Source organism: Syzygium oleosum, unplaced genomic scaffold (assembly GCF_021117445.2).
Source record: "Syzygium oleosum isolate NSW1041296 unplaced genomic scaffold, Sole_v2.1 Sole_v2.10, whole genome shotgun sequence".
In the NCBI taxonomy this organism is placed as follows: domain Eukaryota; kingdom Viridiplantae; phylum Streptophyta; class Magnoliopsida; order Myrtales; family Myrtaceae; genus Syzygium; species Syzygium oleosum.
Genome location: NW_026607494.1, coordinates 3,648,842 through 3,673,624, shown reverse-complemented (window position 1 = coordinate 3,673,624; position 24,783 = coordinate 3,648,842). Strand labels below are relative to the sequence as shown.

Sequence of the window (24,783 nt, the reverse complement as noted above, 5' to 3'; positions counted from 1 at the left end):
TACAGCGATATTTTTAGTTACGTTGAGATGCGACATGTCGAGACATGCGGCACGAGATGCGCGTGGCATATAAAGGGAAATACGATGGCAGACGATGTAATGTCCATAAATTTCTCCCTGGTTTGCATTAGATCGGAGGATTGTGAGACTCGCCTTGTTGGCAATTGATGGCGCGTTAATCCGTATGGCAACCTCAGCTTTACAATGTGGCAGGTGGCTGGTCATATATATATCTCCTATATAATTTGCCGCCCTTAGAAGTGCATGAAGTTCATCGTTTAATTTGCTTTTTCATTATTGATTCCCCCGTCTACCAAGGAGTTACGTTTTTTTGTGGCGATTGCTTCTTGTCGATGACTTTGTTGATCAACTTCTCAAGTCTTCTTTCATCGATAACTTTCACCTTGTGTTGTCAATGACTTCTTTGGCAAGGTTATCGATTCCCTTCGAATCGCCGACTGTTTTGCTTTATTGATGTTTTTTATTTTTAACAAACTCTGTTCTAATAACAAAAGATTCGGTCATTTTTTTGGTGTCGCCACAAATGAAAATGTGTCGATACATCTTAATCGGAACTAAATTACTTTGAATCCGAGCAGTTTCGCTCGGCGTTTCTGGTTGAACGCATTTATTTTGAGGGCGAAATCGTAATTTGAAAGCGAGAGATCAAACGTACGGTGGTGGGTCTTCTTCTTCAAGGAAAGAACGAAGAAGAAGAAGAGAGAGAAGAAATAAGGGATAATGACACAAATAGTCTCTGAACTTTGGCTCAATGTGCAATTTGGTCCTTAAACTTTTAATTTGTTCAATGTAGTCCCCGAACTTTAACCTAATGTTCAATGCGGTCCCTGAACTTTCAATTTATTCAACTTGGTCCCTGAAATTTTTAGTAAATGTTCAATTTAGTCCCTGAACTATATGAAAATGTATAATATAGTCCCTGAACTTGAATTAATGGAAGGACTACATTGAACATTGTTATAAAGTTCAGGGACTATATTAAATATGTACAAAAAGTTCAGGGACAATATTGAACAAATTGAAAGTTCATGGACCATATTGAATATCGGGTAAAAGATCATGGACTATATTGAACAAATTAAAAGTTCAGGGATCAAATTTCACATTGAATCAAAGTTCAGGGATTATTTATGTCATTTTTCCAAGAAATAAATGCGTGCAAAGGAGAGAAAGAGAGGGGGGGGGGGGTCTAGTCTAGCGTGCATACATGTAGATGTAGGGCTAACTAGTGAGGTTGAATATTAATTTTTTGTACAAAGTTTCCGTATGGGCGAACCCCCCCCCCCAAGCGCCACGTGGCGCTTCATGAGTGGTCCCGCTGATGAGGAGGTCTCGTCTCGGACCACCTTATATTGTCTCCGTGAAGAGAGGCAGAGAGCTAGAGAGAGAGAGAGAGAGAGAGGGTAACAAAGATCCAACACTAAAAGTCAGCAGTGCCCGTAAACAGCATGCAGGGGTTACGAGCAATCGCCGCACACACGTCAGAGGCTGCAGAGGACGGAGCCAAGCGACCCGAACCGCTCTCTTTTGTTCTTTCTTAGTCAAGAGCCACAAGTGTACGCGTTCGCGTGATCGAGGACCGAGTGTGCGCAGGTCAAGTTAACGTTAAAGCTTGCGCATGAACCCAAGGTGGTGGTCGCCAACTGCACCGTGCGCTCCCTGCGTGTGCCCGTGACTTGAGAGCTAGAAAACGAGACCACCTAGAGAGAGAGCGAGAGAGCGAGAGAGACAGAGACGAAAATGATGGAGGCGAGGAAGGATGCGACGGACAGTGACTTTGCAGAGCAAGAGAGCGGCGGCGTTGACGGCCAATCGTCCGCGTCGTTCCTGGTGTGGGACGACTTGACGGTGTCGGCGTCGGCCGGTTCCAAGAGGAAACTGCTGAACCGGCTCGGCGGGTACGCTCAGACGGGTCGGATCTTGGCCGTCATGGGTCCTTCCGGCTCCGGAAAATCCACTTTCCTCGACTCACTTGCAGGTTTCTCTCCTCCTCTCTGCCAACCTTCCCATTTTGGAACATTTTCTTGCAATAATACATCCATTAACTTAGCCTTGTTTTACTGCGTTTTTATTCGCGTAATACGGTCGACCGCCGGTGAAATCCGAATTCCACCTTTTTGGAGCATTACGTACGAAAAACTCCTGGCGATACTGGTATAGTTACCGAAAGATCAAACGACAACAAGCATTGCCCATACATGGAAAGTATAGCAGCTTGATGTAGTTACCAAAATCATTAACGGCATTGAAAACATTGCAGAAGGCTACGATGATTACTCCTTTCCATAGCCAAATTTAGAAGTGTAGAAACGAAGTTACACACGGAGTTTGAACATGCGTTTGGGACTAACCAAAGTGCAGCAATAACATTGATGTTATTCTCTTTTGAAACCTATTATCTATGGTTAAACTCAATTTATTTAAAGATGAGAAATAACATTACAAATGAAGAAAAACGTCAAAAAAAATAAAGACTTATGGAAGTAAAATAGTGATGGTATAATTATTTTGAAAAAATAAATGCTCTTGATATCACGCAATGAGTGTATCTTTGTTACACCCGTATAAATTTGGGGGTTTTGGTTATCGAAAAAAGTTTCCGAGCACTGACTTTACGGTGATCGTAATTTAGGATTTTGGTAAGTTGCACGGCCTTTCCGAGAGACATGCTTTGTTTATTTGTAAGATGTTCATGATTTATGTTAATGTTCAAATTGTTGAAAAACCTGCGACCAAGTCAAAGACACCAATTCATCAAATCGAGAGAGGCTTCAAGACCGAGACAAGCAAGGTGACTGTAGTGATATATTAGAAAGTTGGGATTTCTTTTCATGATCTTATCCTCTTAAAAACCACCTCTCTCTAAAAAAAAAATATCCAACTATAGATTCAATCCTAATTTTGTCTCCATCTTTTTTTTTTTCTGAAAAACATATTCCTAAAATTTTCACTCTAGTCCCTAATCTGTCCCGCGTCCCTAAATCGCCACTAGTTTTTCTCAGAATTATTAATATTGAGAGGCTTATGTTGTTCCATATGCAAGTGAGGGTGACGGACGAGACACAAGTTCTGATTATGAGCCTCTAACAAGTCCCGATATTAATGATTTCTAAGAAACTAGTGGCTATTTCTAGAAGCAGGGGCAAATTTGGAACTATAGTAAAAGTCTGTGATTCTTTTTATAGTTTAAAAAAAAAATTCGGGACAAAATAAGTCGAGGGTATTTTAGAGAATCAAGCCTCGATTTTTGGTTAGGATCTCAAGTAGGCCCAAAATTTTCTTTATCTCATAAGAAATCACAAATTTTCGATCGGTACCCAAATCTAGCTCCTGTCGAGGCTCCATCCATGATGCCGTTAAAGATTCTTCACGTGGGTTTGGATTTGGAGCGATTCATATGTTATGGTGCAAAACTATAACGCTAGATATACATGTTCTAGTGAAATCACAAGTTAAAAAGGACCAGGCGAAAGACCGTGAGAACTGGCGGCCAATGCGACTTCCGGGCAAGAGTCCCCGGAGGCTCCGCACGCGTCTCTGCCTCATCGCTAATCGGGCGATGGAACTCTCACACTCGAAGTCTCCCTCGTTTCCGAGACCGCATCTCTGCGGGATCATGGCCCGGGGACTTTCCGGGGTCCAATCGGAAGTTGAGCTTCGACCCGTCCGCTTCATCGAGTGGCTTGACATTACGTTAGACACACGAACTTCGACTGGAAGGGACTATTTGGTCGCTTCACAGCCGACATGGGATGAGAATAGTGTAGATGGAGAGAGATATTTATAACTTACGCATTCCATAATCTAGGTTACATAGTTACATGTACTGCGTAAGTACGTATACGCCGAGAAATACGTATCTCAACCACTTAGCACCCCCACTTCAATTCGACTACTTATTGTGTTTTATTTTTCCGCAGGTCGGACATCTTCTGGCGTCAGAAAAGGGGGGAATATTTCCCTAAGTGGGAAAAAGAAGGGGGCCATAAACCACAGAGATCTGGTAAAGCACGTCAAGTCAGTAGGTCTCAAGTTAGCTTTTGTTGGAAATTATATGCTGTGGGCAGACTTCATATAAGAGAGGAAAACAGATTATGAGACAAGTAATTTAACTCTCGCGGAAGATAATTCTCTTTGATTTTAGGATTAATACCGTTAAAAATCACAAAAGATCCCAATTTTTCTAGTAATTAAAAGAAAACTCTAGTCTAGTAATTTGTTAGATCATCATTGGAATAACAAGATTTGCTTCCATCGGCTTAATCGGCGCTTTCTGGCAATAGTTTCGGTTTCGCATACTGATGCTGTGACTAGTGACCTCTGAAATGAAGCGCATCACTAGGCCACTCTTCTGTCAATTTTGTCTCGTGAAGCATTCTTTTGGCCCTCAAAAGAATAAATCATATTTTGTACTTCTTCTGATTCAATGTGGCGGTTTATGTGTATGACTGGACGACATTCTTAAAATCAAAGTCTGGCTGGTTTGGCCATGTTTCTCCTTTCTGAAGTTTGAGCTTGCAAATCTATCCGGTGATTGATGTTTCACCCTTTGTCTCATGCTTGAATCTTCTCATTTTGTGCATTTTTTCAGTCCTACGTGACTCAAGAAAATATTTTCTTGGGTACTCTCACTGTCAAAGAGACAATAGCTTACACAGCTCATCTGAGGCTTTCTTCCGAAATGACGAAAGCTGAGATCGACGAGGTGGTAGAGACGATCATAAAGGAGATGGGACTTGGAGACTGTGCGGAGAACAAGATTGGTAACTGGCACTTGAGGGGCATAAGCAGTGGAGAAAAGAAGAGACTCAGCATCAGCCTTGAAATGATGACAGACCCACTGATCTTGCTCCTTGATGAGCCTACCACAGCCTTAGACAGTGCCTCGGCTTTTTTTGTGGCAAGAGCTCTAAGAAATATTGCAGATGAAGGAAGAATAGTTATTTGCTCAATCCACCAGCCGAGCAGTGAAGTTTTCGATCTTTTTGATGATTTACTCCTTCTGTCGAGCGGAGAAACTGTGTTTCTAGGAGAAGCCAAAATGGCCATTGAGGTAATGAAAAGTCAACACTTCATTCTAACTCAGAGACATTTTGGCTGTGCAGAAGCAAGATCATGTAATTTTAATTCCTGGTGCAGTTCTTTGCAGATGCTGGATTTCCTTGTCCAAGGAGGAGAAATCCCGCCGATCACTTTCTGCGGTGTATTAGCTTGGACTTCGATTCTGTGACTGCCACTCTATTGCTTTCTCATAGAAGCTGTGTGAGTTTTAGCTTGATCACTTCTAAACTCTGCATTAGTTCTTGTGATTGACTTCTGAATATTGCTCGGACTTGCTATTTTATCTTGCAGCAAACTCTGGCATCGTCTGTTTTTTCAATGAACAGGAAAACAGCAGAGATTAAAGCCACACTCATCCAAAGTTACAAATCCTCAGAGTATTCATGCAAAGTTAGGAAGAAAATGCAAGAAATTGCAGCCACTGTAAGCACTCCAACTCAGAAGATGTCAAAATCCAGATCATTCTTATTCAGTCATTTTTCTTGTCTTTCCCACTTTCCGTAGTTAATGAACAATGTCTCCAACTGTGATTTTTTAAAATGGACTTCTATTTATATTGAAGTAGCATTTTCCAGGACCGATGTTTTCAAACCTGAATTTCTTCTGTTGAAAACTGAAGGACTATCAGGTCTGCCAGTTGAGCTTGAATCCTAATTCCAGCAAGTGGAAGCAGCTCAGAATATTGTCTCATCGGTCGTTCATCAACATGTATAGGGACATTGGATACTCCTGGTTGAGGATCATGTTCTACGTTTTAGCATCAATAAGTATTGGAACTCTATATTTTGACATCGGCTACGACAATGGGGCGATTATCAACAGAGGAAAGTGTGTTTCATTCATCTACGGCTTCATGATATGCTTGTCTTGTGGTGGTGTCCCTTTCTTCGATGAAGAACTGAAGGTATAGCAAAGTGTCAAGGCTGATTAATTTTCCTCTATTATATGTCTGCAGAGGTGATATTAAAATGATTTGTCGCTAGGACTAGAACTAACTTTCCTATGCAGGACAGACCAGCTCCACCATGATAGGTGTGAAGTTGCATGTCGTAGTCTATCACGCTGTTAATAACATAAATCTAACTAATGAACTTATAGTGGATGGCCTACTCCGATTCATAGTTACAGCGAAATGTGAGTATTTCACAATCATTTAGAAAGATTATAGCTAAATCAACTAAGAATTTTTGTTAGGACTGCTTAAGATTATTCACATGGGATTGATCTTGTCGTCAAAGCAAGCATATACATTTATTATGTAACAAAGGAGATATCGTCAGTGTATGACATCCTTTTCTTGTCTAAATCAGGTATTTTACACCGAGAGACTCAATGGGCATTATGGCGAGACAGTGTTTGTGCTTGCCAATTTCCTTTCTTCGCTCCCTTTCTTGGTGGCGATTTCTCTGCTTTCAGGAACGACAATATTCTACATGGTGAAGCTTCATCCAGGGTTCTCTCACTACGGTTATTTCTGCATTAATCTCTTCTGCTGCATCACTGTTATTGAGAGTTGCATGATGGTCGTGACCTCATTTGTCCCCAATGCCTTGATGGCCATAGGAACTGGAGCTGGTGTCATCGTAAGCAAATATTCTCTCCTCAACTTTCCTTCCAGTAATTCTTATGAAGTATGATGCCATTCATAGCTAATTTTTGTGGATCCAGGTTCTAATGATGATGGCATCACAGATTTTTAGACTTCTCCCTGATCTTCCCAAGTTCTTTTGGCAGTACCCCATGTCCTACATCAGTTTTGCCAAATGGGCAGTTGAGGTAATTAGTATATAGCAATTCACTATTTTTCTGCAATCAAGATTGAAAATTTATCAGCATATAATTTGCGTAGAGCCGTGACATGGAAAATATTCGTCTTCAGTTTCTAAATTCTGTCCGAGTAGCTTAACTCCACCAGGAGAAAGCTCGCTTGGCGGTGCATATTCAAATTCATTGAAGTTAAAATTCTCATCTTCCACAATGGTACATTCATGAGAAAGATGTCTCAAATCAACAGAAGTAAGATGCCTTTCATTTTGCTGTGAAGAAATGGGTTGAATGGTTGACAGGTTCGCCATTCCCTTCTTCCTTTTTGGGTTGTTGGCCTTCCATTCCATATGCTAGCGATTGTGTTAACCAATGTAATAATGTAATTCTACTTAGATTCTGTTATCAGTCTCTTTACATAGACTGATCAGAACCACCAGGATTTACCGCATGCTTCACTCCTCTTTACTCAAACAAAAGCTTCAGATAAACAGGGCTTCTCAGAAGCTTCTATATCCCTGTGGTTAACATTTGCCTATGGCCCAAGCTGTTAAGAGGCTTCATTGCCATCGAAGCTTGAGGAACATCATTATTCATAAGAAGAGACCCTTGATCCACCCCCAAATTCCCTGGTCATCAGCTGGCTTCGCGCTTTAACAGTTCATGCATCATTCACATAATTGTTCTGCAACTGGCCATGGCAGTCAACCCAAACATATGTTTTGGATCAGTGATCAGAAGTGCTCAAGAATAAATAATGAATTACAATTCACTCAATCAAATCATTTACATGCCTTGCAGGGTCAATACAAGAATGTCATGACTGGTCTTGAGTTCGATTCGACAGAGCCAGGAGAACCAAAACTGAAAGGCGAGATGATCCTCAAAACCACTTTCGGCATATCAATAGATCATTCCAAGTGGTGGGATGTAGCTGTGCTTCTCTTTCAACTGTTTGTCTACAAACTACTACTCTTCTTGATTCTTAGGTACAAAAAGAGAATAGCGCCTCGGTTAAACGGGCGATATGTCTAAACTTTATGTTCTGTAAGAGGTTTATAATCTACATTAATAACAAAGAGGAAAGGGTGGACCTCAGGCCGAGAATCAGGTCTAAATTTTGCCACATTCTCTCTAATATATGTAAATTTCCAAAATCGAATTTGTCGTTAACATTAAACCGAAAAGGTGAGTTGTATCAGGAACTTGAGACAAATAGGATCATAGGCATCATTTACATAAACTTGGTGCATTAGGTGCTGATAAAGTAGGTTTGTTCTGGAAACATCATGGATACTAGCTGCTATTTGGTACAAGAATCATCTGTCAAGACACCTTCCCGAATAACACTTACGACGACGACCGTATTAGTGCTCATGCATGCGTATGGTAATCGATATTAAGGACCAACAAGAACCTCATTTCCTGTTATTCCCTATTTGACCAGCACCTGTTCATGCGGATTCTTTTCCTATATAAGTAGGGCATGTTTACATGTTGCTCGAAAAACTCCCAGCAATTGCAGGCAATTGCACGATTTGATGTAGTGGATAATAAAGTACATTGATTACAAGCAAAACATATGTGACGCAATGAGTTACAACTTTCAAATAAATTGAGATTAAAGATTAAGCAATTCAAGGGTTGTACAAGAGTCAGATATAGCTTGCTCTCATTTACAAGAAAAGATGGAAGTGTACACTGTCAGTAATCCATGACAAATCACCCTTTGAAACAGCCTCTCTGTCCCCTTGTAATGATGCACCGTAAATTAGGACAACAAGCTTATCAAACCCATGACCTCCAAATACAATCCTTGGCTGTGAAGCAGACCTAGGTGGAATATTCAGATCTTTGTTTTCCCCCAAAACCGAATAGGGGAAATATGCGAAAGCCAAGAAAGTGTACTCTTTTCCCCGAATGGACAACATTTGGCGTGCCCAGGAGAAACAAAATCATCATAAATTTAAGACGCTCTGAAGAAAAAACCAGTATTCTCGTCCTTCCAACTTATTTCTTCTGTTTTTTCCGCCCAGCATTATTGCCATTGCATGCTCTGGATGCTTTATGATTTCTTACCGTGGTTTCCACGTTCATGCTACTTTTTGTATCCATCTTTCTCTTTTCCCCGCTTCTAATTTGGGGAAAGGTCCTCTTCCTTTTCTTTCCAGATTCATTGGATTGAATCTTAGAAAATTTCTGTGCAGCCAAACCTCTATCCTTTTTAGAACCTTCTAATCTGCCATCAACACTAAGAGAAGTTTCAAATTCTCCTGAGGAGGGGGAGCCGTCTTTGTTCTTCAATCTCCTTTTATATCCTCGTCCCCTGACATCTTTCTGACTTGCAGAAGCTTCCTTGTTTGCTATACTGCCTTCATTTGAGGTTTTGTTTCGTCGATTCTGAAAGGTAAAACATGATCATTTCACAAAACAATATTCCAACCTCCACAAAAATAATGTGCTGCTAGATAATCTTTCTGTAGAAAACACATCCAAGCATTGGATTCTAATGTCCTACAGAGAAAAGGGAAAATCATTACCTCCAGAACTGTCTTAAGAAAACCCTTGTACTTTTCTGGGGTAACAAGCTGAACAGCAGAAAAACCACACTTCCTAATCATTATCTCAAGAATGACTGTGACCTGCATATACAGTGATAATGGATATTCATTACGAGATTGCAAAAAAGAGGCCCTTGGAAGGATGCATGCATAATATTATCACAAAACATCTCAGTAAACTCCCCGTAAAATTTCACATGCCTTTGATCTGAAGTGATTTCTGGAGACAGATGACCATGAAATAACACCATCAACAACGTCCGAAAGTAAACTCTGAAGGTCTTCATTTCGTAAGCAAGACACTAATACTTTCACAAAACCTAGAACAGCCTGCAAAATACGTACGAAGTAACTCTTAAGCCATGCCAATTGGGGCAAGAATCTATTTCGGTAATGGTATACTCACTTTTATCACTTCCACAGCTTTGCTTTGCAGCAGAGAAAGAACTGGAGGAATAAGATCAGGAATTGATAGACAGATATCTGTATCCTTGTAAACTAGTACGGACAATGCAGAAACAGCTCCACTTGTAATTTGAGGTGATGAACCAGAAAGATAGCCAACTATCTGAAAGCACGTTATTTAGAGTTATAACACCATTGCTTGAAAAACAATACAATCCTGAGAATTGCGATTGTCTGGTAATAAACCACTGTTAAGAACTATAAGCAGGAAAATCACAGGTTAAATTAGACAATTTTCGTTTAATACATATGTATGTTATCCGAATCATCTAAGCGGAAGTCCTGTAAGCAAATAAAATTCCCAGATGTTCACAACACATGCAAGGTAAGTGTTCATCGGTGCAGTGCATATAAAACTTCTTTAGGCAACCATTTACACAAGGAATCCAAGCTTCAAGAATAATACATGAGAAGAGGACTACACTACCCCTTGATATACCAATTTGGCTTCTTAAAATTTCTGCATTTTTTATCGGATGAAACAAATGCAGAACTTCGATTGAATAGGCTACTTGAGGTAGTCAAGATATACCTAAGCAGAAGAGATCCTAGCATGGGTGTAGTCTACTAAATAACCAGTTGCTTCTCACAAATTATATGGCACATATACCAATCCTACAAAAACTATATGGACCCACATTATAAAATAGCGGCCAACAGTCTCCTCTATGTCAGATAGACTAGAATTTTCCTATAACAAACTCATCACGAATGCCACGGCACTATTGCATGGGGTGAGTGAAGCATAAAGGTGAAGGTAGGCTTTACTTTGAAATAATTAAGTAGATCAATTAGGCTTTACTACACTACCCCTTGATAGACCAATTTGACTTATTAAATTTGGCTTCTTAAAATTTCTGCGTTTTTTTTCGGGTGAAACAAATGCAGAACTTCGATTGAATAGGCTACTTGAGGTAGTCAAGATATACCTAAGCAGAAGAGATCCTAGCATGGGTGTAGTCTACTAAATAACCAGTTGCTTCTCACAAATTATATGGTACATATACCAATCCTACAAAAACTATATGGACCCACATTATAAATTAGCGGCCAACTGTCTCCTCTATGTCAGATAGACTAGAATTTTCCTATGACAAACTCGTCACGAATGCCACGGCACTTTTGCATGGGGTGAGTGAAGCATAAAGGTGAATGTAGGCTTTACTTTGAAATAATTAAGTAGATCAATAGGCTTTACTACACTACCCCTTGATAGACCAATTTGACTTATTAAATTTGGCTTCTTAAAATTTCTGCGTTTTTTTTCGGATGAAACAAATGCAGAACTTCGATTGAATAGGCTGCATGAGGTAGTCAAGATATACCTAAGCAGAAGAGATCCTAGCATGGGTGTAGTCTACTAAATAACCAGTTGCTTCTCACAAATTATATGGTACATATACCAATCCTACAAAAAATATATGGACACACATTATAAAATAGCGGCAAACTGTCTCCTCTATGTCAGATAGACTAGAATTTTCCTATGACAAACTCGTCATGAATACCACGGCACTTTTCCATGGGGTGAGTGAAGCATAAAGGTGAACGTAGGCCTTACTTTGAAATAATTAAGTAGACCAATTAGGCTTCACTACACTACCCCTTGACAGACCAATTTGACTTCTTAAATTCTGCACTTTCATCAGATGAAACAAATGCAGAATTTCGATTGAATAGACTACTTGAGGTAGTCAAATGTACCTAAGCAGAAGAGATCCTAGCATGGATGCAGTCTACTAGATTAGCCAATTACATCTCACAAACTCTATGGTACATATACCAATCCTACAAAAATTATATGGACCCACTTGATAAATTAGCTGCCAACAGTTGTCAGATAGACGAGAATTTTCCCATGACAAACTGGTCAGGAATGCACAGCACTAGAGAATTAAATAAAATGGGGTGCGAAGCATCTGATGCAAGGTGAATGTAGGCTTTACTTTGTAATAATTAAGTAGAACTGATCGTGATAGAACATGTTGCATGAAAACCCTAGCAATATCTGATCGAGAAATTAACTGGACATTTCTTTCCAAGTGGTAGCAGGATAAAACCTAGTCCAAACTAGGTTAAAAAATATGATACTCAGACTCAGGTGCAACAATTGGGTATGGCCACATACCAAGTGGTCTGCCTTGTCCAACTCTCGAAGCTTAGGATATAAAGACATGACTAGAAAAAAGGTGCACAAAAGACAAGTCTAAATCGCAAAAGGTGGCATGCTTTCTGTAAATGACCAAACTTTTGTTTGCTCTTAACCATAATAATATCTCCTCTTCAATAATGTCAACACTAGAACTTTATTTTAACTTACTCAATCGTGCTGCGGTTAATGGGTACATTTTTTCAGTCAAATCATCTTTTCTCTGCCTTCGATATTTTTAAAAATGTTGTTGTTCTGCGTTAACTAGTGAATGAATGCATGAGAATTTCATAAACATATGGTGATTTAAGTCGAGTTTGATAAATCTAAAAATGGGGATTTTTTTTTTAAACTTTTGGTTTTTAAGTATTCTACTGTGATTGTGCTTAGGAGCCAACAAGGCATCCACAAGATACAGACCACATGATTTTGAATTTGGCCACTTGTATTTCAGTTCTCTGTCTTTCTACTGGTTAGAGGGCATTATTCATCTCCTCCTCTGGCTGCAACTGCAAAGCCTAACCCCTGGCAGAAGCAGCTAGACATGAATAAATGAAGGAATATGTTGTGACACTACCATACTGCAGCCACAAAATTAGCTTCTTCTTTTAGCAGAGAAGTATGTTTTGAGGCCACAGAATCAATTTGTAGTTATACCAGGCTTACGATTTTCAAATACAATGCACATACTTATTCATGACCTGGTAAAGATTTTTAACCAATATCAGGCGGATAAGCAGTATGCACAAGACAATGAGGACTTCAGTCCACTGTTTCACAATATTGAAGTCAGGAACAACAACATGGCCAAAGAAGAGGAGGAATTGATTCACCACATTCTTCTTCAACTTTTCCCCCATCTGCGGATGCTATTTGAGGTAGGGCAGAAACCAATTATTTACAACACGAAAGTCCTTCCAGAAGACAACTTGTCTAGGATCTACCATTGTAAAGTACGTATGTCGGACAACATAATTAGAAGGATCTGCTTCAACCTCTTCCATTGTTGTTACTTTCAACCGCCTATGGCCTCATGTATCCACTCTTCTAAAGTTCTATTTTGGCTTTCCTTGTATGTTACTGATGTTCTTTAACACTTTGCTCTTTAATGGATTCATTTTACTTATAAATATAGAATGTACATAGTCTCAAACATGTCTTAAAATATAAGCAGTGATTTCCGCCAAAACTACACAAATATGTCCCATAATGAGGAATTCCATACCATGTTAATTAGTTTCTGATAAGGTGCAACTGAACCAACAGGCGAAATGCTTTTCAAGCTGGAACTTATGTGGATGAGAACATCATAAGCTTCCTTCCTAGATTCCTCCTTACCCTGCAAATTTCATATGTCACGACAGTGATTAGTGCCCCAAGTGGATCATCACCCTCACATTGTAAAGGTGGTTCTTACATCTTTTAAGACAAGTATAATCTCATTGAGGATGAAAAAGGCTTTTGAATCTTCGTTCTCCTTCTCCTCCTCCTGCTGCTCCTCAGAGTTCATCTGCATTAAAGAATTAACTTGACATGTCAAATAGAACAGCATATGACATCAAGAATAGAGGTGCTTATATTACTTAATTTTGAACTACAACTGCAAATACACCACAACCAAAAGCTTAAGAACGTGTTTGCAGGAAGTACATAAATGATTCCTTCCGTGTTAAGACACGAGCCAAAAGAAAAAAAAGTCTTTAGCGTTAAAAGTGGAAAAGCCATTCATGACATTCAATAATCGATGGAAGATGAGTGAATGGCGATAATTGGATCAGAATATTAGAAATTTATAAAATTCTGAGATTGGCAAAAACTGATCTGTTAGGTTTACAGGGGTAAGAGAGAAACTTTAAGCAAAACACCATTTCCATAATCAGTTTTGATTTTTTTACTTTTACAAAGTTCAGTAGAAAATAAAAAGGTGATTAAATACTCCATGCTTAGCTTTATACAAGAAGCTGTTAGCCATTTACGAATTCGGGAGTCAGAAAATTGAAAAAGGTCCAAGAGTCTTCATATTCACAAAGACAAGCATGTTCTACAGACATTACACCTGCTGTGTGGGTAAAATTCGAGTCTCCTCTAGGAAGGGAAAGGCCTGCTTTTAGATCTAATCTTTGCAATGGAGGGAATTGCCCAAGGCAGGAGGCCATGCAGAAATATTGTGGGAACAGAACAAGAAATGGAAGTATTTAATTTAGGGATTGTGATATAGCTGCTCACGTGCAGCATACGATTATGGCAACAGAGAGAGAACAAAAGCCAAACTCAAAGAACTACTAAAATAACTGTTCCAGCACATCAAGAATATAAAAGCAAGAAACACAAGGAAAAATTTATTATGGAAAGAGAAATGCAATTTCTTCTTCAATAAATGTTGTATACTTTTCTTTTCAAGTGGACTAATCTTGAGGTCTTTTACTAACACAGGATTAAGACATTTCTTTAAGGCTCGTTGCACTCTGATTCCAAGAAAACCAGCCCAGGACATAGTTTTCATTTAGTTTATGGAAAGAACAAGAAATGGCTTCTATTTATGTCAAAACCTGAGATACACTAAAACTGAAGGACATAAAATTCTACACTTCTTACAAGAACAGTAGACACCAAACATACACATGTCAAAGCAAGTACTGCATTGCCACAAGAAACATTCTGACCTTTAATGCATGAACCATCAGAACATGAAAACAGGTAAAGCGGCTTCTCAGAGTAGCAGTATCAGACGGAGTCTTTAGGCCAATTAGTAAATCTATCAACTGCGAATATTGAGATGAACAAAACCAGGGATGATCCTGCATAATAGAAATGACAGAAAAACATTCACTTCCAGTAAGAATATATCTTTAAATGAAGATACCACAAACATACCTCCAAAATTTTGCGCAAAGCATTGTATGCTTCAGCATGGCCATTGTCATTGCTTTCCTTGTAGAAGAAAATTCATGAATGATTTTAGGCTACAGAAATCACTAAACTCATCCATTAAATCAAGAAAATAAACCTTCTGTTATTAAAGTCGATGCACACCTGAAAAGTGTCTTTGACAAAGCTAAACACCAAATCAATGAGATCCTTCTGTGCTCCTTCAATAAGAAAAGATGCTAGCTCCAACAACAAGCACCTGAGTGAAACTGCATTCTCTTAATATCATAACAGGAGTGGATTTATCACTCTGTATGCATTCTCATGACTGTACTGTACTTGCATAGAACATGACACAATGTCATCAAGAAGAGGAAACAGCAGTGCCCAATTTTCATAAGATGGTAGCTCAAAATTCTGCAAGCAGAATATAGAATCTATGCATATAGACGCAACCTAGTAATCTCTGCAATTGCTAATAGTAGAAAAAAGTTCTGGATGCTCACACAACAGAGTTGGTCTGTCGATAATCAGACATCTGTTACAATGAATTGTCGATTATGCACCTGAAGGACTCCCCCTTTATCAGGTGATTGTCAGCAGTCAAGTGTATATGGGCATGTGAACATACATGAATCTTTCATTCTAATCATCTATATAATTTGCTAACAATTCTATCCACAAGGCATTCTCTCTCTGTTACCTTTTAGCATTTTCATCGATAGTGTGCTCATTTCCTGGTTCTCTGTCTGTTGATGCATCCATTTCATCTCTTCCCCTCTCAAATTCATCTCTATTATTTAGAATGCCAAATCTTCTGAGAAACGACACAAAAATTTCTCTGGTTGCAGAACAATCCGTGACAGAAGCTAAGCAACCAATAGCATCCTGAGAAATTAAAACTGAGCATGATAATCTAACTCATATTATGTATGTCAATTACTAAGCATACTTCAGGGGAAAAGTAAAAGGTAATCCATGAGCATTAACTGAACATATATCTTGGAAGTTAAAGTTCTTTAAGACAATCACTCAATACAGCTTCCTTTCGCTAATTCGATGCAATCCACAGGGCTCAATCCTCTCTTTCAAGAAGTTCATTTGCAAAATAATTGAATGCTTTATAGCGCTCAGAAATTTGATCCAATTAAAAAAGCAGCCACGAAGTTCTATAATTCACATGCATGATGATTCCTTCCATGATAGCTAACCTAATCTATCTAACCAAATCTAGCACTTCAAAGTATTTTGGTGTTCCATGGTGAGTTCATGGAGAGTGGACACTTGGTACAGTATATTGATGCCACTTCACCTCCCATAGCTTTAATTCTTTTTAACTTTCCTTTAGGTTTTCTAATAACAAGTACATGATCCATTGTTTTCAATGCTGCCCCGACCTCACAAATGACTTTTTTTTAGTATTTTTTCTTTTTTACATTTCTAAAGAATAATATGTCGTCAGGAAGAATATAATAAAAAGTCCTAAAAATTTCTAGCTTTATGTATGGCTACCATGCTTCTAACAAATGTTTCTACTACACAAAAAACAATGCCATTATTTTCCTTTTCCATTTTACATTAAAATAAAAAATTAAAACCATCAAATATAGAAAAATAATTAATCAAGTAAAATAATAATATCTAATCCAAAGTTTAATGATATAAAATTATTTCTGTGCACGTTGAACATTAATTTTAACTCACTTATAAAATTTTAAATATTAAAAAAAGGACATGAAAAATTTCGAGTTGAATCTTGAATTGATAGTTAAAAATATACTTTTTCAAGTCAGTTCAAGTTGTTCCCATAGCTTCATGAAGTGACGGGACCACATGTCCTATAGAATTGCCCATATTTATCACGCCAACAAAAGTTGCATTCACTTCTTTATACCAACCATAACTTACTTTCAACAGTCATGGAATGTTTCGAACATATGCATAGAAAATCTGGTCATTGTTTTCAACCTATTTGGCCTATTCTCCACCTAATGCTTTTCTCCATATACATACTCTTTCATATGAAGATTCGATATTGTCAATGGCATGAGAAAAGGAAAGACGATCATGCTGAGTAGAAGACTCCAAGTAAGGTATAATTTTAGAATCAATGCATCTTGAACTCACATTTTACTCTAGAGAGTCAAAAGTATGTAACTATTCTGACAGTGAAGATTTTTCTCTTGATTTTCTGATTTTTTTTTTTTTAAACTTGTGTTGTCTTGTGGGGCACACTTGGGAACTATTCTCTCATGCAGAGTAGGGATGGAACAATACTTTCCCCTTAGGGCAGGGTCTGGGAACACAATTCCTGGCCCGCTCCTCCCCATGGCAACCACTAGCGTGTGCAATTGGAAAAGTGCCTTGAATGATGCAATCAGAAGTATTAATTTACGTACTTAAGGGAAATTTACATGTCCAAAGGGCTGGAGGGAGGTCTAAGAACACATGACAGAAACTGTTAGCTAGAATCCCAAAATGTATGAAGCTTCCGTAGGATAGGGTATCAAATAGCGCACAATGACCTAATATATATTTTATGTAGCCAACCCCATCTAATTGAACTGTTTCCACAATACTTTCTGCAGCACTTATGAGAATGATGCAGCCTCACTAGGAAGGAGATTAGACAGGTCTAAATCTAACTAACCCAACAATCAAATTTAGCATGTCAACTGCCTCATCGCGAAAACAGAAACCTTTGAATTCCTCTCTACTTCCTCCAGCAATTAACATTGACAGAAAGAGCCCCTACCAGTTATGCTATTTTCAATCTTGATAGGACTGAGGACGGAGATGGAGTTTGAACAAACATAATTATAATAGAGTATTAGTACCCTATTCTATCTTATAGTGCACGTGAATCCTATTAGCATCTTTGAGATGAGGCATATGCCTAAAAAATTGGAGAAGAAGTTCAGACAACCAAAGTAAGTGGAAAATTATGAATATGAAAGGGGAAAAGAAAAAACAACTGCAGAATAACTAGTCAGAAATTAGTATAGAGCCAAAAAAGACTTAATTTAGTGATTGATGGAGAACCTTCAGGTATGACCTTGTCGCGGGAATGGAATCGACAAATAAGTCAGATAAAAGTTGGAGCAATTCAGTAGAGCAAGAACTTAAAGCCTTGATATTTCTGCTTGCAGTTTTCATGGAGTAAGTCGGTGGAGTTTGAAATTCCAATCCGGATGCTTGCACAGTACACATGTCCAAATCTTTAACTACTCTAGAGCCGAGTACACTTGTATTCTGATTCACAAGGATCTGCAGAATTACAACAGTACTATGAGGAGATCTGAAAACGGTATAATAACCTCTTCCCAGCTAAAGAACAAGAGTGAGCCAAATGTGACCATCGTGACAAGAAAGATCACCTTCAAAGCAAGAGCCACACTTTCATGCATAAAGGAATCTTTTTTCAGAAAATCAGTCAATAATACTGCCAAACGTCTAAACTGTTCGTCTGTATCACTTGAACCCCGGCAAAAGGCCGGTAGCAGTTTCCAAAGGTCATGAGCATGACCCAGCAGCTCTTTACCAAGTACTGATTTCTTAACTGGAGAAAAGATAAACAGAAGCAGAATCAAATCCTCAATGTCACCAAAACATTAACGATGAACTGAACAAAACTCAAATCAAATAAAAATGCTGATTAAGGACTCCATTACATTCATGAAGAATTGGCATTTAAGCAAAGCTCACACTAAAAAATATACATCAATGAAGGAAAAGTTAATGTCACAGAGGCAGATGAAGAATAAAATTGAATAAAAAACAATATATTGCTTCCCAGACCTTTGTCTCTGCTATCATATATCTATAGATTGCAAAAAACATACCTTGAGGTGAACAATTGTGATAAGAATTAATATCTATTTGTATCATTCAAAGGGTATCATAAGCCAAGTAAGGAGAGTTGAACGCTTTGGGATGGTGACTATCAAATGGGATCAACAAATAAAAAAATCAAGAAGATGACAATTCTGTTAGAATGTTTCAAACAAGCTTTCAGCACAGCTTATGAGCAGGTTGAACCACCCAGCTTGATAAGTCTACGGAGAGTCTTATTGGAGACTGTAGGTCCTTCTAGCATAGCTTACGAACATGCAAAAATAATCTCATGTGATGATGATCTTTCATGAGGAGTTTCTGATGGACAATTTTTTTTTTTTGTATTGAGTTATTGATTAAAGGCACAGAATTTGGTGCACTTATTCCTTGAAAGACATTATACAATGTGTCTCCTGTCAAAGAACATTTAGTAGTGCCTTTGCAAAGAGCAGGACTTTTACCCTACTTTAACTGATTTGAATCTGAATATGGAATTAAAGATGGAGATTCTAGGTTGCTTTTAATTGATAAGTCATAAGTTATGCACAACCAGTGGTGAATCTGTGCCAAACAGCCAAGGATCTCCACACTTACTATGACATCATATATGATATCTGAAAAATGAAAATTGTAGAAACAAAAGCATGTAGAATGATGACATACCTCCAGAACTAGCACGTTTGAAAGATTTTGCAAGGGGCACAATATAATCCATGTAATACTCAAGTGATGAACCAACCACATAATCTCTTAGAATGGGCACCAACCAAACATTACTGCAACTAAAGTCGTCGGGATGCAGTGAAATAGGCACAACAGAAAGCATCTTTTCTGGGCCCATAGCAATTACAGCAGAACCAATACATCTCTGAAGCTGTGAATCACAGTAAATTAAACATTGATGAGTTACCACTCGAACAATCTTCAAACTACACAAGTATTACTTTAATAAAACTAGACAGTCAATTATTTGTTTCATCAGATAATGGCAATGTACTATGCTCAAAGCTCTGTTAACTTGTCATCTACCCAATTGAGTAAAAGAAGCTTTTGTTAATCCTTATACGTGAGTAACAAAAATAACCTTTTGTTAACGCTCCAATCAACAATTCAAAGTAACTCTAACAAAATTCATAGAGTTTTCCATGACCCCCATCTTCTTCTTTGCACACTTTAACGGGATAAACATATGAAACAAAGATGACTTGAAAAATCAAATTTTGGAGAGCAAGACAAAGTAATAGCCTTTACATCATTCTCTTTTTCCTTTATACATGAAAATTAAATCAAGTATAGGGCAGCAAGGGGGTGCAAACCCAAGTACCAAAAGAGATCAAGAAACCGAAAAAGAGCTCAATTCATTGATGATGACAATAAAAGTATTTACATCCACATGCATGTTTTCAAGTTGCATTTCCACTTCCATAGTAACATTAAAAAAAAAAAGGAAAAAGCATCTTGCCTTCTTCCTTGAGTAACCAGCCTTGCTATGAATGAAAACATCATCACTTAATCAAGTACTTTTGTTGCTTCAAAAAGCAACACTGTGATTCAAGGATTTTATCCATTCATAACGTACTCGTAACTTTAGTAGCAATTAAAATGAAAGAAGGAACCCCACTGCACTGACATGCCATGTGGAGAGCAACCATACCCAAGAACCAGAGGCAATTTGGGCCATTACACTCTTAACTACAGATGATAACCAACATTTTCGGACGCTCTTTACCATAATATGACAAGACCACTATATGGCAAACTTGCACACTTGCAAGAATTTAAAAAGAAGCTAAAGATGATTCTACAGAAATAACAGCTATTTCACACCAATGACATTTCTCATGCCAATAAATTTTTAAAGCATACAAATACGTACATGGCCTCTGATAGATGGGTCCCTTCCAGCTGGGGTCATTAAGTGAACAAGTTTGAGTAGGGTACTCCTCATATAGATGTAAGAAGTTTTTCCTACACAACATTTACAGAGATGAGAGGACTGTATAAATCAGTTCGTGGTCATATTAACAAAGATAATCAAATGAGAAAAAAATTGTCTCTATACACTTTAAGAAGAGTGCATGCGAAATAAATCCGGAACAATCTCACAACTCATTCCATACTATTAGAGAAAAAAACTGTCAGCCACAACCAATGTGGCACTATTTAAAAAAAAAAAACTATCATTCCATAATTCCAATGAACTTCCAAGAGAAAACAATCTCCTTTTTCGTGGAACGGGATCATGAAGGAGGTATGTACACCTAGCTTGTTCAAAAGAACAGATAGATGAATGAAAAGGGTAAAATCCACGGTAAAACCAATATTCATAATTCAGCATTCATAATCCGGAACAATCTCATAACTCATTTTATACTAATTGACATATAGCAGTAGTTGATCAATATCTGGTAGAACTTAATCATGCCAATCATACAAATCACAAGAAACAGAGAACATTAAACATATTGCGCTCGAGTTATTTCATAACAAACTTAAGGGTTAATACATTTATTTGCAATTGACGAATGGCAAGAAACAAAGATATAGCATACAAGAATCAAGATGTATGCATACCAAGTTTGAGGTACAAAAGAGAGATCACGGAAAGTGCATGCTGATTTGGAGTTTCACCATGGGCATTGAGGGCACTTTCCAAAGCAATACATATTCTCCTTATTGCAATTGTTTCCAGACTCTCCTCACTTACATCATCACTTGGTTGGCTCTCCCTAACGAAAGTCTTTTCATTTACTTGTTCAGTAATCAAGTCCTTCAAAATACTTGAGGCCTGCGATGCAGCATCAGCCTCACCAGCAAGAAGTCCTAAATTAGTATAATCGAGTGCATCAGAAAACAAACATTGGCATTAACAATACTATAAGATCAAGCGAAGCATCCACAATCTCATCTCCAGTAACTGAAAATTAACAAAGGAATAAAAGTAGAGTCCATGAAAGTAAGCTTCCAAGTTCATTGACCTAGGCTCCTGGGTGGTAGAGGTTCATTTGTTTATCAGGCAAGGGGTAGTCCCACACTTCCAATATCTAAAAAATGATGGCTTAGACTCTTTGATGTACCGCCCTTGCATGTTATTTCTTGTAAGAGGGATGATACCCTTTTGAGCCACTGCTTGTTCTATCATAACTCCTTCATACCACCATACATAAGATTTTTTTTCTAGCAAAAGATTCGAGAGTCCAGGCTAAAAATACATGCACAGATAGTGGTCTAATGACAAGGGCCGACGACGGTAGCTCGGATCATAACTCCTTCATTCCACCAAGACAGATAAGATTGCTGTAATGATTTAAGAAATAACAGGGGCGAAATAATGATTAACATCGACAGCAGAGAAAAGAAACAGTAAAATGAAAAAATGATATGCAACAAAGGTTGACCATATTTAGGAAAGTTAATCAATGAACAAGGTGCAATAAATTAATTTAAAGGCAGTACATCTTTTGATTAACGTAGAGATCACATTTTTTTGGTAATACACAGATGGTTTAACTTTTCCGTATTGTCTGTTCTACCATCGAACTTCAATTTGTGTCATGGCTATCAACCATTGCCCTTTACAAATCTTCCAAGTGTGTTGTCAAAACATCAATGACATTTAAATAACTTTGTAGAGTACAGTGACAAGCAAGATACACAATTTAAATTTGATGCACCTCCTTCCATGCACCACTTTACACAACGGAAGGTAAATCTTCAATCAACAAAGTCTATCGGTGATAAAGATTGATATCAGCAGCGTTGGAGATTTAGAAGGCAGCACAAAATGTGACAAGGAAATCCTCACCAACTAAGGAATCCACCTTAGGATACAGGACAGTATTTTATTAACAAAAAAATTTATTAATTGAGAAATCGGCTCAAATACATCACGTAGATGAGAGACCAAGAAAAGAAAATAACAAAACGAACAGTAATTCAACAACTGATGAGAGCATGTACCCCACCAAATGCTTAAAATTAGCAAAAAATGAATCAAAAGAAGATTAAGATATTTGATTTGTCCCTTATTCCATTCTTTTCCAAACGCACCATGTGAGGCAAAGAATAGGAGCATTATGGGCTGATTTAAAATGTAGAGAAGTATGGGAAAACATGGCATGATTGTAGAACCTAGATCGCAAAATTAGCTAAGAAACTACCAAAACTAAGCAGTCAGGGCACCTCTTGCACCAAGAAAGTCAAGAAGCATACCTGCTAGAGACTCCCAAACTACAGGAAGGTTCTTAATCCACAAGCTTGATCCTCCAGTGTGAAATTTATTCAGAGCAACTCTTAACAAGTTCGCAGCAGTCATGACAGTGTCCACTGGGTTCTCTTTTGAAGAAACATATGAAGCAAGAGAAGTGATGACATTTTCTATCTCTTGAACAGTATCTCCCACTGCTAGAGTTTCCAATAATGCCTCGATGATCTTAAGAATCTGTGCTGTAAGCGCTGAGAACCTGGGACTCATAAGCTTGTCTAATTCTGAAAGAATCTGAATGTTTACTTTGGCAGATAGATACGGACAAACGGATATCAGCACATTAAGCATATGTAAGAATCCTATATTTTGGGATTTCAACAGTTTATCATCTTTAGATCCATCCTCAGGACTTGTAGTCCTTGACCAATCTGCCGAAGAACTGCAACTTTCGAAAGAAGACAGTACCAGCTTGCTTGCTTTCCTAACAACACTTGAGGACTTAAAGCACTTGAAAACCTTTTCAAGACATTCTTGTGCACATCGCCGAACCTGAGGAAAGAACATAACATATCTTCAAGTCTACAATCAAGATCAACACCTAAGCAATTGTTAGTCACTTCTTACAACAGGCGAAAGAATAGGAACACACTTCCACCTTTCAAAGCCCAATTTACTGACCAGAAAGGTGACAAGTTTATGTTGCAAAGTCTAACAAAAAAGAAAAAATCGAAAGAGCTTAAAAGAGCAGAGCAGAACAGGATACAGCAATGTGTGATTTGCGACAGTACCTTGGGACGCTTGTCCAGGGAGAATTTCAAAAGCGTCTTCAACCCCAATTTCACCGAATTCCAATCCTCCAAGTCGCAAAACCCAAGCAAAATCCCCAAACACTTCACCGCGGACCTCACGCTGGACACGGACAGCTTCTCCTCCTCCCTCGCCAACACCTCCGCCAGCACCTCCGCCGCCTCCCTCGCCCTCGCGGGTGCAACCCCCCGCGGCGGTACCGCGGGCAGGACGATCACGAGGAAGGACATGAGCGCCGCGATCTCCGTGGAGTCCAGGGCCTGCAGCGAGGACGTGGTCTCGACGGCGGACATGGCGGCGCCGAAGTACGAGGCGGGCGCGAGGGGGAGGGACTCGGCGTCGAGGATGGCGCGCATGGCGGCGGCGGTGGCGAGGAGGTGGCGGTGCTGAGGGGCGGAGGACTTGGCGTAGCGGTCCATGAGCTGTTGGCAGATGTCGGCGCCGTCTCGCAACGGTTCTTCGGCGGGGTCGTGCTCCGTTTGCCGATCCTGTTGAAGCGACGAGGGTCGCTCTTCCCGCCTCCGGTCCTTGGGCTTCTGTGGCTTCATGGCGGCGGCGGCGGCGGGTGCTTCCGATCGCCGCCGTTTGCGGTGGCTTCTTCCGACTGTGGAACGGTTCGGGGTTTATGGAAAGGGGCGAAGAGAAGAGAAGGGTTTAAGAAAAAAAAAATAATTGATTTTAAATTTTTTTTTTTCCTCTCTCTTAAAATAAGAAGTTGAGGGGAGGCTATTTGCACAACCCTTTTGGCTAAAGCCACACCTTGTGAATTGACTAAAGTGCCCCTACCTTCTCGGTTCCATGTCACCATCTCTTCCCTTTTGTCGAGCCCTTGTGCATGGTTTCATATTCCCGATCACAAACAATGAATGACAAAATTTCTTTGTTTGAGGATTTAAGTGAAAGCAAGGTTAAAAGCGAAAAGACTACGTTTCTATATGCTATATTCTTATGGTTGAAATTAGGGGTGAGCATTAAAACCGGACTGCACCAGGCGGTTTTCGCCGTACCAGAGGTTTCGATTCCTAGTTCCTGAAATTTGGAACGTT

General features: G+C 38.9%; 2 protein-coding genes across 3 annotated transcripts; one reads left to right on the top strand and one right to left on the bottom strand.

Annotated features, from left to right (window-relative positions):
* Window positions 1-1,480: 1,480 nt before the first annotated feature.
* Window positions 1,481-8,003, top strand: LOC115678670 (ABC transporter G family member 15-like). The gene is made up of 9 exons (XM_030602071.2): window positions 1,481-1,999; window positions 3,942-4,024; window positions 4,613-5,074; window positions 5,161-5,283; window positions 5,374-5,505; window positions 5,702-5,986; window positions 6,393-6,665; window positions 6,751-6,858; window positions 7,648-8,003. Exons 1-9 carry the CDS (start codon window positions 1,762-1,764, stop codon window positions 7,879-7,881), a joined length of 1,938 nt encoding a protein of 645 aa, XP_030457931.2. The 5' UTR covers window positions 1,481-1,761; the 3' UTR covers window positions 7,882-8,003.
* A 440-nt stretch (window positions 8,004-8,443) lies between these two features.
* Window positions 8,444-24,396, bottom strand: LOC115678549 (uncharacterized). 2 transcript variants are annotated; one of them, XM_030601945.2, is made up of 17 exons: window positions 23,719-24,396; window positions 22,936-23,479; window positions 21,298-21,546; window positions 20,600-20,691; window positions 19,387-19,597; window positions 18,267-18,448; window positions 17,932-18,156; window positions 15,593-15,777; window positions 15,055-15,148; window positions 14,896-14,952; window positions 14,685-14,819; window positions 13,439-13,531; window positions 13,247-13,360; window positions 9,814-9,975; window positions 9,609-9,737; window positions 9,387-9,488; window positions 8,444-9,246 (listed from the first exon to the last, which is right to left on the bottom strand). In XM_030601945.2, the coding sequence occupies exons 1-17, from the start codon at window positions 24,283-24,285 to the stop codon at window positions 8,857-8,859; spliced, it is 3,531 nt and encodes a 1,176-aa protein (XP_030457805.2). In that variant the 5' UTR covers window positions 24,286-24,396; the 3' UTR covers window positions 8,444-8,856. The 2 variants fall into 2 exon arrangements, with proteins under 2 accessions (XP_030457805.2, XP_056171361.1); XM_056315386.1 differs by lacking the exon at window positions 9,609-9,737.
* Window positions 24,397-24,783: the final 387 nt, after the last annotated feature.

Excerpts from the sequence above, each read along its gene's own strand:
- LOC115678670 (XM_030602071.2), top strand. The coding sequence starts at position 1,762 with ATGATGGAGGCGAGGAAGGATGCGACGGACAGTGACTTTGCAGAGCAA. Across the intron at positions 5,506-5,701 it reads TGCAAGAAATTGCAGCCACT|GACTATCAGGTCTGCCAGTT; the intron begins GTAAGCACTCCA and ends TGAAAACTGAAG. Across the intron at positions 6,859-7,647 it reads TTGCCAAATGGGCAGTTGAG|GGTCAATACAAGAATGTCAT; the intron begins GTAATTAGTATA and ends CATGCCTTGCAG.
- LOC115678549 (XM_030601945.2), bottom strand. The coding sequence starts at position 24,285 with ATGAAGCCACAGAAGCCCAAGGACCGGAGGCGGGAAGAGCGACCCTCG. Across the intron at positions 18,449-19,386 it reads CAAACGTGCTAGTTCTGGAG|TTAAGAAATCAGTACTTGGT; the intron begins GTATGTCATCAT and ends TCTTTTCTCCAG. Across the intron at positions 15,778-17,931 it reads CGACAAGGTCATACCTGAAG|GATGCTATTGGTTGCTTAGC; the intron begins GTTCTCCATCAA and ends TTAATTTCTCAG.